The sequence below is a fragment of the Episyrphus balteatus genome, chromosome 4 (genome assembly GCF_945859705.1).
Source record: "Episyrphus balteatus chromosome 4, idEpiBalt1.1, whole genome shotgun sequence".
Classification (NCBI taxonomy): Eukaryota; Metazoa; Arthropoda; class Insecta; order Diptera; family Syrphidae; genus Episyrphus; species Episyrphus balteatus.
In genome coordinates, this window is record NC_079137.1 from 2,752,374 (window position 1) to 2,772,162 (window position 19,789).

The following is a 19,789-nucleotide window of genomic DNA, read 5'->3' on the forward strand; positions in this document are numbered from 1 at the left end:
CCAAAATATACTTTTCTGAAGGTTTTGGGTGTTTTGAACTCGAATCTGAAGTCAAAAATATCTTATCAGCTCCCGTTTTGGAAATATTGCCGTTAGAAAATGCAAAAAAAAAACGTTTTTTATACCACTTTTGATGTTATGTCTTAATTTGAAAATTTTTTTTTTAAATATAAATCATAACGGTTTCTATAAGAACTATTTTCCTGTTTAAATCTTTGCAATATCTTTTTTACTGCCGGAGATATCTTAAAATGTGGTGGTGCCTTTTGTGCTTTTTGGTGTCAAAAATCATTTGCACGGCCATTGCTTGACGAAAAGTTATGAAATTTCAAACACTGAAGCATACCTATTATAAGGGGAATACGAAAAAATTGCCAACTTTTTATTATTTTAAATGGCGGACAGAATAAGCATTTACATCCTTTTAAAACAGTATATACGCTAAAAATTAGCTAAATTGATGTCAAAAAAGTGTTCGATCTTGGATTTTAGGTTTACCTATATTCAATGAAAAAAAAAAAAGATTTTGGATTTTAGGTTAATATTCAATGAAAAAAAAAAAGAAAATTTGAAAATAAGGTACAAAAAATGCCAAATCAGTAAAACACTCTTTCAAACCTTTTATTGTGTTATTTACTTTTTTTTTTCTTTAATTTAAAACGTACAGATAGACACTTAGAAACGTGTACTTGCTTTTTGGATCGAGGAACTTTTAGAAAACACAGCTTTCAAATTTTGTGTTACTTTTGGTTAAAATCAAAAAATCACTAAGTGACAAAAAAATTTTACTTTTTTTTTCAAATTAGGTACATATTTATAATTTATACTGAAAATTCCAAACTTTGGGCTTACATTCAAAATTGTGGCCGTGAGATCCATAGTGGATAACTGATTTTAATACATTTTTTTAAAGACGAAAACTAATAAATGAACTTACAATAATATTATTCTCTTATTTTTTGAAAAGATTATAACTGTTCATCATTTATGTCACTGTTCCCAAAAATACTCATATTTGTTGTTGTTGCCGCCAGCATAAAAGATCACGATTTAAATTTTAATTTTAACTTAAATTTTTACTTGTTGTTTTTTAAGTGTTTTTCAATATGTATTAAGTTTTTGTTCTCAAAATATTATTATAAAACAAAGTCTTGAATCACGCAGCTGAGCAACGGAAGTTCCTCGGCTTAATTGATCAACCGGATTGTCAATCGATGAGATGTAACACAACTCCGTATCTGCTGTGAGCTGCTGAATTTCCTGAATTCGATTATTAAAAAAATCTTAAGCGTTGCAGAATCTTTTTAAAGCCAGGCTAATACGATTTGAGAGTTAGCCCATAATGTAGTGTTCACATATTGAAGTTTTGCGGTCTAATTAAATGTCCTTACTAAACTGGCGAGCGTCTGCATCAGTGTCTGCACCGGTAAGACAATTATCTATATAAAAATCGTGTGCTTCCACTTCTGCACCTAATGGATATTGTGCTTTTGCTTCTCGGGCACCTTGAATCATTGCGCGTACCGCACAATGTGGTGCTGAGGACAACCCAAACGGAACCACTGTGCATATGGTCGCCAAAACATTCGTTGCAGGTCCCATTGCTTATAATTGATACGCACCTGCAAATACATTTTTTTTAATGTCTGCAGTGACAGCAACTGGATGACATCTGAAGCGCATAACTAAATCGGCCTAGTTTTCCTGTAGTTTTTCGCCCTCTTACTGCATAACTGAAGAAACCTATGTAATGCAATTGCTCTTGACGAACCTTTAAAAGAAAAGTTAGTAATAAACAAAAACTTCCAAAAACTTACAGCATTGCAATCTGCTCTTTTGAAGGCAACTTGATAGCAATATATAAGAAATTAACTAATATAAATTCTCTAGAAACAAGAAAAAATAGTTTATTGTAAGCGCAACAATAACTTAATTAAAGGCATAAATAATTTCCAAAATTTTCTGTATGAACGCACTTTCACTTGAAAATAGGAAATTATTACCACAACAGCATAAGATTTTTAGCAAACGCACTTTCACTAAAAATTTTCGCCTGAAATCAAATTGTGTCAGCGCAACACGAAACAATCAATAATCCATCAAGCTCATTATGCACAACAGCATACAAAAAAAAAACTTTTAGCAAACGCACTTTCACTAAAATATTTGTATCTGAAATCGAATGGTGTCAGCGCAACACCAAACGATCTAATCCATAATCCATAAAGCTCTTTACTTTCTCGATTTTCAGACTTGAAATTCCAAATTCAAGCTTCGTCAGCGCAACGAAAACACGAATTGGAACTTTCAAACTCCGAATTTAACTCTAAACAACATTTTATTTTCCATACCTGCGCCGCTTTGGCTGCCATTTCCATTTCCGTCTAAATATATATAGTTCCTGAATTCACCCTCATCTTGATTCATTTTGCACATATTCTTGATAAAAAAATAGTAATAATAATAAATAAATACATAATGATCAAAATGCAATTTTCCATTTTTTCATTTTTCAAAAAATTCATTTAAAACTCTATTTATCCACAAGATAGAGAATTCGTTCATAGCATCCGGCTCGAAGGACCATGTTTCGATAGCTCATATTTTACCTTGAGTTCGAAGTATTCCAATACCTATTTATAATATTTAGATCCAAATTTGTATGTAATATAATATTTATTTCCGTTGAGAAAAATTAAAGATTTTCAGTTCAGAAGAAGTTTTATAATAATATTTTGAGAACAAAAACTTAATATTGAAAAACACTTAAAAAACAACAAGTAAAAATTTAAGTTAAAATTAAAATTTAAATCGTGATCTTTTATGCTGGCGGCAACAGTTGTGATAAATAATAGTTTTTTTTAAATAATATTTTATAAATTAATAAACTCACTATGGCTCTCATGACCTCAATTCTGGTTGAACCTTGAAATACCATATTTGAAAAATGAAATATCTCAAATCAGAACAGTTTCGGATATTTTTAAGACTTTTGATATTTTTTAATTCATTATGGTAGGTATGCAGAAACTCTATTTTTATATTCAACAATTTTGTTAATGAGTTTGGTAGGTATGCAGAAACTCTGCCTTTTATTTCTCAACAAGAGTAAACTTTTTGAGTAAAATTTTATTCGTTTATTGTTTACATTTTATTTTTGTTTATTAGTTTTTTTTAATTGAATATATCAACCACGTGATAATTGGCGGTACTTTTTTTATCTTAAGTGACGGAAGTATTTTTAATTGTTTTTTTTTTCTGAACTTTTAAATTTAAAATATACCTACTTTACATGCAGTAAGAATTTTTGTTTGTTTTCAAATAAATTGTATTGATCAGATGATTTTGTTTGAAAGTAGTCAAGTATACTAGAGGAAGTGATAAACATTTCACTCAAGCTTTTCACTCAGAGTAAAGTCGTATTTCCTGGGGCTTGGCAAGATTGGATTCTAACGAATTGTGCGAGTTTCTCATTCAACTAGAAAATTATGCTAAACAGTGTTGTCAATATAAAATTTATTGTACCTATTCTTTGAGAGAGAGATACAGGTTAGAAATGTTGTTTACACTCAACAAACTACTCAAACTCCCAAATATTAAAAGATAAACTAGAAATACTAGCTTAAACTATAATTTCGGGCAATTAACTTAATGAAGGTTATTATTTTGGCATGTTGGAAAACATTATTAAAGTAAAGAAGTTTGTTCTGTCTTCTGTTAGCGACAAACAGGAAAATAAAATTATTCTTGTAAATATTCGGAGAGGTTGTTTTTAACAATCGATAAGAAACAGGGTGCTTGATTTATTTTTAAGATATCAGTCCTATAAAAAAATAAAATTAAAGCAACTTCTTAAAAATAATAGTACTGACATTTTATATTTGATTACTTTTATCATAAGTTTTTCACTTTAGAACTACCCCAAAAATCTAGTAGTTAGCCAATATTTAATACAAAATTACTGTTGAAAAATTACAAAAAATATATTTTTGATTTAGGGCCAATTTATTGAGCCTCCATTAAATTTTGAAATACGTCGTTTTAGTTAAAAGCTTTGTTAAACTATTGACGTATTTAAGTTTCCATAATTAAAAATTTATTTAATTCACTCTGCTTTAGTTCAAGTCTTTACTTTTAATGGAAACTTTTAATTTAAAACTCCATTAATTTTAAAATTCCCTTTTTTAATGGCGATTTTAGTTTAATGGAGAGTCAATAAATTGGGCCCTATTCTCTAATATAGATAGGTACGTCATTTTGATATACAAATCTTATCGGTGCCTGACATAATTATTTAAACAAAAAAATCACCCAAACCTTAATTCTTTTTTCAAACAGTCAAGGTTAAAAATATGATAAAATAATATTCAAATGGTCAGTTGTTGCGCACTTTATCGCTCATATTTCCCAAACGAAAATGGTATCTTGCATATGTATGTCTACGAATTAATATATTCTTGACCAATTACCAAATTATATCTATGCAATTTTTTTTTTCTTATAATTGGTTTCAAATTTTGGCAACCAAATCTGTAAGCAAAATGTCCATTTGGCCAAAATTCTCTGATGCACTAAGGAAAATCTGAATTGATTTGTTTTATTTCAATTTGGCATTCAAACCTGAGGGGTCCAGTTCACGAGTGTGCCATTCTCTTTCAACGTATATAAACTAAACTATACAAAAAAAAAAAAATAATAAACACAAAAATCAGTCAGCTGTGGCGCAATGGCAAAACAACAAATACATTGCAAAACATCAATTGATATATGTAGGTACAGTATATATTTTTGCAAACATTCTACAAATAGCGGGTGTAAAATATAGATGCCCTACAGAGGTGATTGCTTTTGAAAATGTTTTCGAGAGGCGTTGATATAGATTAATCGAATTCGATTTATGGTCGTTCTTTTTAAAGATTTTTATTCGAAAGGCTATTTTAGATTGTTTTTGATGCAAAACAAACAAAAATATACAATTCGTGGGCGTAAATTGGGTTTTTCAAATTTGTTTGTTTATTCGCACCAAGGTGTTTTTGGACGGTTTTGTGTGTGTTTATATTGCAAATGAGAAACACATTTTTTCTTTTGTTCAAGGCTAAGTATGGTTAAGGTTAAAAATGTATTTAAAAAAACTTAAGTATTATGACTTATAAAAACTCATGTGTTGTTTTTAGAAAATTGTAGAAAAACGGTCAAAATTGAAAAAAAAACTGAAGCAGACAGATTTAGGTCAGAAATAAATATGATTTTCAATTTGTTTTTTGAATGTGGATTTTTTTTTCCAAATTTTAATGGATTTTACTTTGCCAAAATATTTTGAAATAAATTAATTTTGATTGAATAAAAGTGCATTGAGAACAAGAGTACCTATTTATACTTTTCTCCTGCCATTTGATTCTGATCCAAAGTTTTTAGGATTCCCTAGAATCGTTTTCGTCCCAGAAAGAATAAACACACATAAAACCTTTTATCATGCATACATTTTTTTCAAAGAAAAATAGAAAAAAATAGTTTTATGGTCTTTTTTTTCATATTCTTGTAGTTTAGATCGTTAACTTTGACAAGAGACTGAAATTTACTGAATAAACAAATTGTTTTGCTTCAAATTTAATGTCAAACCATTTTTTTTTTTCGAACGATATACTACCTAGTCTAAGGGCTGACAGCAGATTATTTACGCGAGAGGTATTGATTCATATTAATGCTGCTCCCAATCATGGCGATATGACCAAAACGATCGTCTGGCAGCATACATAATATCGGCGCTTTTACAGTGAAAAAGTGCACAAAAGTACCATTTTTCTGAAAATTGATTTAGTGAGGGTAACCACTTAAAATTAGTTAGATCCTTACGCCGCGCTTTCGTCTCCCAGATTACAAAAATAATCCATGACAGACGTTTTACCTGTGCCCAAACACCTGACAGACGACACACAGTGGTAAAAATGCTCCATCTAGGTGGACATTTGGTTGAAATTTGAAGGCAATTTAGAGACAAACTGGACTTTACACAGTTATAAGGAATGATTGACAACTATGAAACCACCCAATTTATTTCATTTGAGGCAGTTTCTCTAGCTTAACAGAGCAGTCTTTTCCAAGCAAAAGATGATTCCAGGACTTTGAAAATAATGCATATTTTTTTAAGATAACGTGTTTAATTTTTCGCTTAGCTGTAAAATCGAATATAGACTGAGTAGATGGTTCATATTTTGAAGGCAGGTGTGGTTATACCCCAAGAACATATTCATTTAAAAAAACGAATTTTGAAAAAAGTGGACTTATCATGTTTTGAAAATAAACGATTCAATTATTAAGACGAATTAGAAATACATAACTTTTGGTATATACCTCACTTAATTTTTCTCAAATCAATATTGTTTTCAAGCATTCGAAATGATTTCAAAAAGCACGATTTTGACTTCACTTCGACATTGAAAATAAAACTACAGATTCGTCAATTTTTAACCAATTTAATATTTTTATTTATTTCTATTTAAGAAATATAAGTACCTTCATATATACCTTTTCAACAAACCTACCTATAGTCTTTAAGAATTTCAAAAATTATCTATTCTCACATTTTTTTGTCTTGTACATTTATTTGAAGCATATTCATGAAGAACATTAATTTTATGGTCAAAGATAAAAATCGAAAGCCAGTTGGAGTTGGATTGAGTGCACAATAGGTGTCAGAAATCAATTAAAATTAAATAGAAAATGAAAATTCGATTAAAATAGATTTTTCGATCAATTTTGTTAATTTTTTTCGAAAACTATTCGAAACCATTTCAGCTGATATCGAAGCAGAAGCAAAGTAAATGAGTTCACTGATCGCATTAGATTTTTTTTATTAGTTATAAGTTATAACTTCGAAAATAAATAAAATCAATAAGATAATTTTCAAATACATGTTTCAATTCTATTTCGAGTAAAAGTGAAATGTAAAAACTAACTAATAATTATTATTAAAATCTGCAGAAAATAGTCCTCTACAGTTAATAAACATAAACTCAGCACTTGAAGAAGATAATTTACAATATTAATGCAGTTTATGAGTAATGTCCACCTAAAAAGTCCCTTTTTACCAGTGTGCGACATTTCGATATTTTTGCATGTTATTCATAATTTGAGACGAATATTGATACAATATCACAATGGCGATTTATGGAAAATACATATCGTCGCTGTAGTTCTAATACCTCGCAACCCACAAAACAGCGATTTTGGACTAATGATGCAATTATATTGTTGAAAAAAAAATCCGGATGTAATAGAAAAGACCCTGTTTGCCTAACATCGATATTGTCAGAGCTACGCTTATTCAAAACCATATCATTTGTATTGATTCTCATACATTTCATACTTAGTTTTTTGGCTCTCCTGAAAAATAGACTTTTCTGGGTTAGAGGTATTAGAACTACTACTATTAGAACTACATACTTGACTTTAAAAATCATAGAGTAATTATTATAAATTAAATAAAAACTCTTAGAGTTTAAAAATCATAGAATAATTAGTGAACCATCCATTTTTCACCATAAATGTGCTAACCTATTTCCTTCTATTCCAGAAAGTCTAATTACAATTATTGATTATATTCTTCAGTTTTAAATCCATTACAACTTTTTATTTGCTCATTAAATAAAATGCCTAAGGATAAAGTAATTTCTTTTCTAAAATAATAAATGAAACCAAAAACAGCCTTGAAAAGACAAAAAAAAATTAAATACACAGTCAAAACGCTCTTTATTGAATTTTAACCTTAAAAAGTATGTTTAAATATTTTGAATCAGTTAATAAGTTTGTATTAACACGATGATAAAATTCCTTAAAAAAAAAAAAACACAAACAAACAAATTAAAAGCCTTTAAATATTTTACATGCATCCATAGTTTTTTTTTTTAATTAATCCAGGTAAAGATAAAATTTGTCACTTTTTTGTTTTTTTTTTTTTTAACACTTTCAAAAATTTTTTGTTTTTCAGCATAATTTTCGGATGAAAATAATTTCGAATTTAGCAGACTTTTTTTTTTTCTTTTGAAAAATTCAATTGTCTTCAGGCATTTCAGCATAAAGAGCATTGACTGTATAGTACTTTTCTATTAAATTTGCATTAACTTAAGAATAGCAATCGTAATTACTTTCCATGACAATAATAAAATAATTATTGTGAAGAAGATTTTAAAAAAGAAAGAAAAAGATATTATATTTTTTAGATAGAACCATTAGCAGTTGTTGTTGCTTGAAAGAAAATATTTTCCTTGAGTTTTATAAGATACAAAAAAAAGTATTTCACATTATGTTTCGTAAATCAATTTAAATGCCTTAAATAACCTTGAACTAAAAAAGAAATAAAAAATTCCATCGAGATACTTTTATTTTATGTTATAGTATCTCAGTTAACTATATGTATATTCATGTTGATATAAATCGAAATATCCTTGAATGACCCTTAAAGTCTGGACAAGGTGTGTGTATTTTGATACTTTCTATACACCACTTCGAACTTGAAATATAAAAAAAAAAAAAAATAGATAGAAAACACGACAAAGCTTAAACTGTGTGCAAGCTCCTATATCTAGTAAATTGCTAATAAAGGGTAGGATTTACTACTTCAAGGCCTGCGGGTTCCGTATTTCCTATTTTAACTACCACATAAAAAAAAGTGCTCTGATGGGAGCTGTTATGGAAAAAATTCCAACATTTTGAAAATAAGCGCCACTACTTTAATGTTCAGTTGCCAAACAGAAATTTTTTGTCTTGAATTTTTATTGATTTTTATGAAACTTAGTCTGAACGAAAGTTATCAAAACTCTTTTAGGATTAAAAATGGCCTTGTCCGACCCTGTCAAATTGGCAATACAAAACTGATACGCACATTGTTGCGAGCCTGTCAAATGGCAGATATATTTTTGTGTCTACTGCGAACTTTGCTCTCCTCCATAATAACAAAAAATATATATAATTGAATTTATGTATGTTTTGCCAAGCAAGCGACAGAATGATGATAGAGAATTAGTGTGACAATAGGCAACACGAGTTGTGACTAAATTACTGAACGGTTGACCATAATTTAGATGCTTTTGTTGTATGCTGACAAAGTTGATAATTTAATATTATTATTATTATTATTTGCTCTATATTTTCTATACCACCATCACCTACAACAATTCTAATCCAACGTCCTTTTTGTTTAAATTGCAAAAGATACTTTAGTTGCATCCGGTACAAAAATAACAAAAAAGATACAAATTCAATTTTAGTCAATTTGAAAACTAATGTCAGCAAAATGCTATGAATAAAGAAAAAATTCCTATACAATTTCACAACTTGAAAACTTTATACAATTGACTTTGCTGTTCCCAATTTTTTTTTTTTTGTCATAAAGGTTCATGACAGTTTAAACATACTTAACAACAAAGTATATACAATTGAACTGACTGAACAAAAAAACTAAATTGTCAGTTTTTTTTTTTTGTTGTTAAACAAATTCATATTGAAATTTATCGATATAATCGTCGGCTGTGTGGAGAATGCTTAACTTATGAAAACAAAATATAAATTTTTTTGCCCACCTTAATGACCTTGTGGCGATCAAAATTAATTTTAAGCAAATTGTGAATGTGCGATAAATACCTACTGCTTCATTCTATAACCAAACAAACAAACATAGAATGTGTTTTGGAAAAAAAAATAATAAACACGGGGCGTATGAGTGATAATTTGTATCTGTTTTTCTGAGAGTGTCTGCCGGCCGGCAGTTGCGGTATTGAGAATATTCTATACTTTATTATTCTGTTGTTGCTATATTTTTTAATTTATCCTGAATGGAATATTTTAAAATGAATGGTGATTTGGTGATAGATTGATATTTTTTTTTTTTTTGTAAATGAGCACAAGCAAAGAAATACATTTTCTAGCATTAATTAGTCTAGTACTTAAATATTTTACCTAATTTGTTATATGATTGGTACTTAGTTTTTTTAATTTGAATGTTTTTGATATTTCTTGAATTTCTATCTTTTTAATTATTTTATTTGCATTTTTTAGAAATAAAATAACAAAGCTTTTATGAAGTAGAAAATAATTGCTGCTATTTTTCTTTGTGCTTATACAATAAATGGTTTTAATGTCACTTAAAAAACACAATTAATCACTGTGGGGTCAAATTAAATAGAAATAATTACACCTTTTTTTAATTGAAATAAACAATAATTATAAAAGGTGGGTGTGAAATATTTCCTTCCCATAAAAATGAAATCTTATGCCTTTTTTTAATTAAAAACGGTTATATAATTTAATTCTTCATATATTTTTAATTCGGTTCCCTTAGTTAAAATTTATTTTATAAGACACAGGAGGTCACAATTATACTAAAAACATTCAACTAATATGTAGTTATACAACTTAAGGTGTTTCCTCATTTTTATTTATTTAGGACACAACGATAAAAACAAACTTTCTTATACCTTTAAAAAAAAAAACTTTCACTTTTACCATTGAATAATTACAAATAGAAGTGGACACCCAGGGAAACTTCCGCTGTAAAATTGTCGTCGCTAGTATCGTGCGTTGAATTAAAAAAGCAAATCCAACAATCCAAAAGCAAAGCTAACAATCCAAAAGCAAATCCAGCAACCCAAAATCAAATCCTAAAGAGCTTATACATATAGATAAAAGTTTTCCTATTTCAAAAAGTGGAGATAGCCTAGAGGATAAGGTGAATGTCTGTTAAGTTTACCTACCTAGGTTCGAATCTGACGGGAAATTGAGATTGTTTTTTTTTTTTTTTTTTATTACTAGAATAAAAATTAATTAAATTTGTCAAAAAAATCTCCGCAAAAAAAAAAAAAAAAAAACAATTTCAAATTTTACCGGTATTCGAACCTAGGCCAGTAGGAGTAAAAGGCATCGTCCTTGTTCTCTAGACTAATATGACTTTTCCAAATAGGAGAACTTATGTATATCAATATAAGCTCTTTGAAATGTATAATAATAATTATTAATTTTTTTCTGAAGGTTTAAAAAAAATTATTAGTTAAAACTCAACTCGAAAATACATGATAGTTGAGGCGCAAACCTGTAGTTCATCTATCTTGCGGTACTCTTATAGTCGCATGAGTAATTTGCGGTGTCACTTCTATTTGTAATTATTCAATGGTGTCACTTCTATTTGTAATTATTCAATGGTAATAAAAACCGAACAGAATTATTTTTTTTTTTTTCAATAAATTTTGAAAAGCAGAATTTTTCTAAAACAGAAATTTATAAATAGGTTTGTGTGAGCAGAATTTCGTTAAAAAAAATTTGAACTCAAAACTGCAAAATTTGGTCAATATCCATTAAGTCGTTTACGAAAAAATAAGAAACCTTCTTATTGAGGTCAAAATATTACTGGCACGTCACGTTTTCTAAAAATTTAAATATTAACCCTCTGTAGGCACACCTCTTTTTTTGCGAAATTTGGTTTATACCTTTTTATGTCGCTAGAACTTTTTTCGGTGTCACTATTTTATAAAGAATCATATATGAAATTGATGTAGAATTTTCCGAGGAATTCGAATATTGTATTCACAATTCCAAAAAATGTATTTTCACCCTTATAATAACACTTTTTTGTGACCACTTTTTATTTTTGTCCTGCCAAATTCGCACCCCTGTGCCGACAGACGGTTAACAGGTCAAAAAAGCATTTTTTGGTACTTTTGGCGTTGAATTACATCACCGTTAAATTTTGTTTTCCAAAATCTCTTATGCAATCTCAAAAAGCTATATTTTATCGTCCTAAATATGTTTTTTTTTTTCTAAAAGATATTTGTAATTGAAATTTATGATATCTCATAATCTTAGTGGTTAAAATTTCGAATGGTTTTTTGAAGCAGATTTGAGTTAAATTCCAGTTTTCGACTCCCGATTTGGATAAAGTAAAGCAAAATATTGCGGAAAAATAAATATTTTAGATCAAACAGCAGAAAGCATTTCATTCAAAATAAGTTTTTGAGACTTTATAGCAAAAATAGACGTCATGGAATAAATCTTTTTTTGTGACCAGGGTAACTTTGAACAGAATTTTATGTTAACATTAGATTGTAAGTGCTGTTCAGTACTTCTTCATTCCATTAATGAAAGCAAAACATAAACACCACTTATAATTCCTAATTTTCTTATTGTGTCCAGTATAAACAAATTTAACCAATTGCAAAAACCATCTTCAATTCCAATAGACAAACTCCATCATTTAGTATTCACCGCCTCTTATTAAATTATACCCCCAATGCACGAACTTCTTTAAAATCCACTTTAAAAAATATACAACAATGCAAAGGACACTATTACTACTTGTGACTTAAGAATTCTATGAGAACAACAACCATCTGGATTGTTGTAGTCGTCGTCCACTTCAAAACAATTTAATTAGATATACTCAACAGTTGAATGTTGAAAGTAGAAAGATTTTTTGTAAAACTATCCTCAACAACAAGTTAGTTGGGAAAAAAGTTCCTGAGGCACACCTTTGCCATAGGACATGGACATTCCAAGAGGTTATGCCTCGTGTCTTCTTCAGTACAGAGTGTTTCTGTTTATTACCAAATATTGAAGAGTTTTGTTGCAGAGTATAAAATAAGAATTAATTTCAGACTTCAAAATTAAACAGAATTCAAAATTTTAGAAAATATTTATAATATATTTTTTTTTTTTGTTTAAGAAATAATCTTGAGATTCCACATTCAGAAGGTACCTATATCCAAAAAAAAACTATTGACACCCTGCAGAGGAATTTCATTCCATAAATAATTCTAACGTCTTTAAAATTGTCCGTATAATCACTATTTCACTTACGGGGAAACTAAAGAAGAATGAAAAAATCGATAGAGTGTTTTTAATAATTAACGTAAGGAGCATACGATTTCGAGGTCGAAGTTCTTCAAGGACATAGGTGTCTCCGTTTGAGAGACTTTATTGGATTTGAAATTGATAAATAGTCTAATAGTGTATAGTATAATTTGATTATGTCCTTGCATGAATCATTATAATTAATTTACTATTGTTAACTTGTATGAGTAAAATAAATTATTTTTTTTATTTCTGTGAAATAAGGATAATATAAATTGCATAAATGAAGGATTCTTTAGCGTATTTCTGGCGAAGTTACAATTATTAAATTACTTTTCTAATTGCATCTTAATATAGGAATTAAAAATTTGAATAAAAAGGACACTTACAGCCTTATTTTTCGCACTGTTTAATTTAAATTTGACCTTCATTTAAACGCTTACTACATAGTTTAGACTTTTATGTAAATCATATAGCAGAATAAAGCTGTTAAATCTCTATTTCCCTGACATTTTGAAAACGATACAGACTCAAAGCCTTTACTTACGAAAAAACTTTCTGTAAAAATACGTAGATCGGGGTAGATACGTATCGTTCATTACTTGCTTACTTAGGTTCTCAAACCTATTACGTCTCTGCGTGATGCCTTGTTCACTTGTTCAGTAAAGTTTTTCCTTGTCCCAACCGTTCTGATTGCTGTTCAATAAAATACTTTCGGGCAGGATTTTCTGAACCTACAAAACAAGCTAAGACATATTCGAATGATTTGTGTTCTGTTCTGACATTTCTTATAAGATATATCTTTTCTGTGCCCTTCTTTCCTCTTACTATTTCCTTATTCCTTTAAAAAAAATAAATAAAAAACTATTCCGCCCGTGCTAACCAAAATCAAGACCTTCTTAACTTGATTAGAAAAAATTTAACCACGGCCGGAATGCCTAACATCTTCAAAACTGTTAAAGTCTTCCGTAAAACCTAATTCTCTTTCCCTCTTTTATTCTACATATCATTATTTTTACTCGATATCTATAAATCTTTTTTCTATTTACAGGCCTACGAAAAACGTTTTCCAAAATGCCCACAAATGCCCGTCGTTCTAGATTGTCAACTTGTAAAGGATGAAATTTTCGACAATGGCGCCCGACGTGAATCAAGTCGCCGCTGCAAATTGGCCGTTGACGCCCCATATTTATTTAAAAAACTAATCGGTGTCGAAGTAGTATATTTTTTGCAAACAAATTTCTTAGACATGGCCAATAGGACACTGAGCATTGAAGCAGTCAATGAAAGTTTCTCATCGCGTATTGAAATTTTCGAAAGATGTCGCTACTATGCCCATCCGGAAAATCCCGATTGGACATGTTTCGATCAAACAGCAACCCTGAACATTACAAATTTCTTTGGATTTGAAAATTCAATGGAAAAAATGGGCATGAAGCAATATACACAGACAACCTTGAAGGGCAAAGAAATTATTGAGTATTTTATTGAGGAATTGAAGAATGAAGGAATTACACATGTGGAACGTTGGCAACCACCTCTCGATGCACCTGCATCGCCGGTATCAAAAGAACCAACATCGCCAATTAATCATGAAATTATGTTGGATGGAGATTTTATTGCGAAATACTTGGGACAATTGTCACCAATGCAAGAGTCTAAATTGTTAGAGCTGAGAAAATTAGTTGCAGACATCGAAGGTATCGAAAAGATTCCAAGCTATCAGACTTTATTACGGTTTCTAAGGGCACGTGATTTCCATGTGGAAAAAGCTCTTAATTCTCTAAAGGATTCATTGAAATGGCGTGCTGACAATAATATTGATAATCTGTCGAAGGAATATAAGGTTCCGTCGGTAGTTGTGAATCATTTTCCTGGAGGATGGCATCATAAAGATAAAAATGGCCGTCCAATTTATATTCTTCGACTTGGTCATATGGATGTTAAGGGTCTTCTGAAGTCCATCGGAACTGAAGGACTCTTAAAGTTGGTAAGTTTTCATTTCAGTTCATTGTAGAAAAATCCCTTTCAAGTTTTTTTGTTTTCTTCCAGTCAATCCATATCTGCGAACAGGGAATCAAAAAAATCAATGATTCTGCCAAGAAATTGGGAAAACCTGTTCTAAGTTGGTGTATATTGGTGGATCTCGAAGGACTATCAATGCGTCACCTATGGCAGCCGGGAGTAAAGGCTCTTTTAAAAATTATCGAAACTGTTGAACAACACTATCCCGAGACTATGGGTAGAGTATTAGTTGTTCGTGCCCCACGTGTCTTTCCAATTGCGTGGACAATCGTTAGTGCATTTATTGGTAACTCCTGCACACATTATGACAAAATTGTACAATCTAACTTTAAAATTTTCTTCTAACCTAGATGAAAACACACGTTCGAAATTTCTTTTCTATGGTGGTCCCGATTGCATTCATATGAAAGATGGATTAGAACAATATATTGAATCTGACATTATACCAGACTTCTTGGGTGGACCTTGTAAGGTGAGTTCCAGTTAAATATTCTCTTTATTTTTGTTTATAAGTCTTAGTTTCCAGACTGATTATAATAATGAATTTTATAACAATTTCTATTAATAGTCATACAAAACACCATCGAATTCGGATAAAGTTGATCAAAAATATTTTAAGCTATGCTATTTAGCTGCTTGTGATTGTGTAAGAATAGTGAATTCGAGTTGAGTTCTTCAAAAATTAATTTATAATTCTTGTAGTTATTTATGTGTCACAAATAAAAAATGTCAATAGTAAGCACATGATCTCAAACAAGTAGAGAATACAAGATCAGAGATGCACAAAAAACCAAACGTAGCAGTCTATTTTCCTCACTATATGTTATTCAGACTAAACTTAGTTTCATTACCAAATTCTCAACCAAAGCGATTTTCTTTGACTTTCAAACAATTTCATCAGAATTATCGCAGTTCAAATAAGCTCAATTCCATTCGGGGCAACTTTTCTTCGCCAATTCAACTCGACTATTCGGCTGGGGAGTAGGTGACCCCAATTAGGCTATCTAGATTCAGGAAAGTGTCGAGTTGAGTTGGTTGGTATGAGTTGTCCCGAGTTATTTAGTCTACATAATAAATATACCCATCCTATTTTAATTGGTGTTATGTTTACTAAAATTAGCCATTCTCTCTCTCTATTTTCTTTGTCACCTGTTTTTCTTTCTCAATGCTGAATAGCATTGTTACTAATTCAATAATTAGAGACACATCTAAAGGGATAATCCTACCCCCTCTTAGTTGAGAAACAATAAAATTGGCCACTCCGCAATTTTGAATTCATTAGAATCAATACCCAAGCACACTGACTACTTTATCCCTAGAACAGATTTTCGTAAAACTTTCAAATAAATTCACTTCTGTTAGGAACCGGTTCATATTTTAATAATACATTGACAGATTTACCTGCAAACCAACCAAAAATCATTCTAAAATTCCATCGACTGTGTAACGTACTTGAATTCTATGTCTGAAGCACATGGCCCCCGCTTGTCTTATTTTTTCTTAGCCTCGCTATAGCTAATTGATGTTATTTAAGCTGGGTGGTTAGAGCTCGAGATTACCTTCCACCGTGACTTCCTGTTCGTTGGTGGAATATTAATCTTCTTCACTTTTTTATTGTTAAGCATTTTTATTTATTAGTTTAGGCTCATCTCCTCTTTCGTGTAAACTTTACATTTAATGTCCTCTAAAGCAATTCATTGACTTCACACTTTTCATGTTCCTTTTATCTTCTTGTTATTCTTCTATTGGAAAAAGTTGTTAAACGTCATTTTCCGTTTGGAATTCGCTGGCCGAGAATTATAAAATTGTATGTTTTATGGAAATCCCTGCAGACATACAACCCTATAATTCTCAGCCAGCAAATTGTTTACTGTCTACATAGTTGTTTAAATTACGTGACCTTTCTTACTAGATCGACTGCCAAGATTTCTCGTGAAAGTTAAAGCTCTTTCTTAAAAAAAAAAAAAAAAAGTTCTCTGTCTCGTTTTTATTGTTTGTTCTGTCCGTTTAACACTTGTTCGTCCCAATTGCATATCAAAAACAAGATGTTGCTTCAAGTTTATTTATCTTAAATCAATTCTTTATAAATTTATTTTGTTTTTCATTCTTATAGACACTTATCCATGAAGGTGGATTAATTCCAAAAACTTTATATAAAATGAACAGCGAAGAAGAAGAAACCCAAGTTGATGGAACAATAGCCCATGAACATCAGAATCTCTATAAAACCGTCGAACTCAAGACTGGATATATTCATGAAGTTGTTATTAAAAACAAAGATCCCAAAAGTGTTCTAACTTGGGATTTTGATGTGATGCGTAGTGATTTGCATTTTACACTTTACAGAACAACGAAAGAACTACCCCAGAAAAATGGTAAAATCAAATTTAATACATTTCATATACATATTTCAATGTTTTATTTATTTGTCTTAAAATTAGACTCTTCCTCATCATTCTTTGATGCTACTGGTTTTGTGGAAGGTGAAAATTATTATAGAGAAGAACCAACCACTGTCTGTCGCCACAAAGAAAGTGTTCAGGTAAGTTTGGTGAATATTATAGTAGCATACAAATAATTTAGGGCTATTAACAATTTAAGAACAATGAATCTTAAAATCACATTCACTTTTCGAAATGCATTCTCGAGATTCTAATTTGACCAACATTCCTATTCTTTTCCGAATGAATGTTATATTTATTTATCATTGTTATTTAAACTATTGTTTTTTTTTCAGGGCTCCCACGTACTAACTGAAACCAACACATACGTCCTGCATTGGTTTAGTCCGACATCTGGTGTTGATGGTCCAGCGCAACTAAATTATTTCTATGAAATTCTTAGTTCAGCAAATTACAAAGGATCAATGACAAGCCTTCAATCTGGATTCTCGTCATCGAGTGCAGCAAGTTCGTGTCAGTCTCGATGATATGAAGAAAATGAATGCCACGCTTTGACACCAACAATGCCGTCGCATTCAACTAATCATATTGGTTGAGTTAAAAATATTATTTCTTTATATTTTTTTTGCGATTATTTTTTTTTTATATAAAATTACTAATTCAATAATAATTTAATAACAATTAGTTTAATTAATAATAAGAAAAGATAAAATATTTTTCTTCCTATTTCTGTGTTATATATTTGTTATAATTTTTTTTCTTTCTTTTGGCAAAGAATCAATCATTCATTATTGTACGAAAGTATACTTTTATTGAGTAAAAAAAAAAATATATTATTTATTAAAAAATATAAAAATATTTATAACAATTTTCTATAAATTATAAATTCAATTCAATTTAGGCAAATATTTATTTATATTCAAAATTTAAACGAAAAAAAACTATACAATAACAAGAGAGTTTATTTATGAGATTTTTAAGAAACAAATAAATTGTAGAAGTTATGAAAATAAACGAAAAAACAAAAGAAATATAAATAAATCTTCAGAGAGAATAAATATATATAAAGATATATCTATTTATACTTTATTGAGATTTATAACAATAAATAAATAAAATTTATCTTAATTGTTAAAGAAATTATAATGATATAATATGTATTTAACAAGCAAAAAAAAAAAAAAAAAGAAAAATCATTTATCACATTATAAAACTGATTTAAATATTTAAGTAGTAAAATGTCATTCAATTAAGAAGTAGAGTTTAATTTTATCTAAAATAAATAAAACACAAAAAAAAACAATAAAATTTTATGATTTTATTACTAAATTAATTATGTTACTATTTTATTTCCTTCCTGTCTAATTGATTTCATTTAAATCTTTTCAGTTATTTATGTTGGTTTTGCATCTTAAAAAAAAAACCATAACAAAACAAAAATATATTTATGAAGCTCTTTAAAGGCTGGGCCAAATACCTTCAAATAATTTCTCAATAAAGCAAAAGTAAAAATAAATAAAACGGTACCTACAAAATTAATTATAAAAGGAGGCCTTCCTACCAATACACCGTAATGGGTGTATAACGGACCACAATCGTTTGACCCGTACAGAATCTGGATTTTGAGTGAAGTGCATGAAACCACATAAAAATACTTTGTGCTGACTCACTCGTAAGTAAAATGTAGCTTTGCTTTAAATACTAGATTAGTTTTACGTTTTGCATCTAGTATAAAAGCTTCAATAAGTGAACTTTAACTAACGGGTAACGCAACTTCAAAATAATCTTACCGATCACACATCTACATAAATATTCTCGACAAAGTTCTTAATCTGTTCCGACCGCCCATATTTTAAATATTGAAAGACCAACCTTATAATTTTAAAGGTCGACTAGTTTAATATTTGCTAAGCGATGTAGAAATTTTTAAACGGGCCGTAAAATTTTGTTTTTTTTTTCAATTGAATAAAATGTTACACATACGCCATGGTGTCCATTTAGGTGTAAAATTTAATTTTTTGGTCGTTATCTTGTAGGTAGTGCTTCTGTGTTTACTATTAATATCATTATAATTATTATCCGTCCATAGTTGATAAATAATTTTCGAAACCCGGAATCAGAACTCTTGATACCCATTTTATAACCTTCAAACGATACCTTTGATTAGTATTTAGTACATATATGTATTCCGTTTCAAAAATTAATTTCAAAAACCAAATGCAATAATTAGTGTATTATTAAAAGTCTTTAAAGGGTGAATTAAATTTATATGTCGGGAACTACATACATATATTGGATTGCATGTGTGACAAATGGTTAGATAAAATTTTAAATACACACCGTCCCACAGACAGCACACCAATCATGACATTGACACCAAAAATCAAGAAGTTTTGATTTTAATCGCCCCGCTTTAAAGAAATAATCACCTGAACCGGAAAACAGAATAGAGCTATACAACATACATCTCTATACAGACATTAAAGGTAATGACCCAATTGTTTTGTCAGACACTGAAACAAAAT

The 19,789-nt window shown here is 29.5% G+C and overlaps 1 protein-coding gene across 1 annotated transcript in view; it reads left to right on the forward strand.

Moving 5' to 3' along the window:
• The window catches only part of LOC129918736 (protein real-time), a 43,630-nt gene extending 25,410 nt beyond the window's left edge, over positions 1–18,220 (forward strand). The window contains exons 2-7 of the mRNA XM_055999450.1: positions 13,889–14,827; positions 14,890–15,148; positions 15,213–15,334; positions 16,976–17,237; positions 17,304–17,404; positions 17,600–18,220. Coding sequence (XP_055855425.1) covers positions 13,889–14,827; positions 14,890–15,148; positions 15,213–15,334; positions 16,976–17,237; positions 17,304–17,404; positions 17,600–17,791 — 1,875 coding nt within the window. The 3' untranslated portion in view covers positions 17,792–18,220. The remainder of the gene's footprint in view (positions 1–13,888; positions 14,828–14,889; positions 15,149–15,212; positions 15,335–16,975; positions 17,238–17,303; positions 17,405–17,599) is intronic.
• Positions 18,221–19,789: the final 1,569 nt, after the last annotated feature.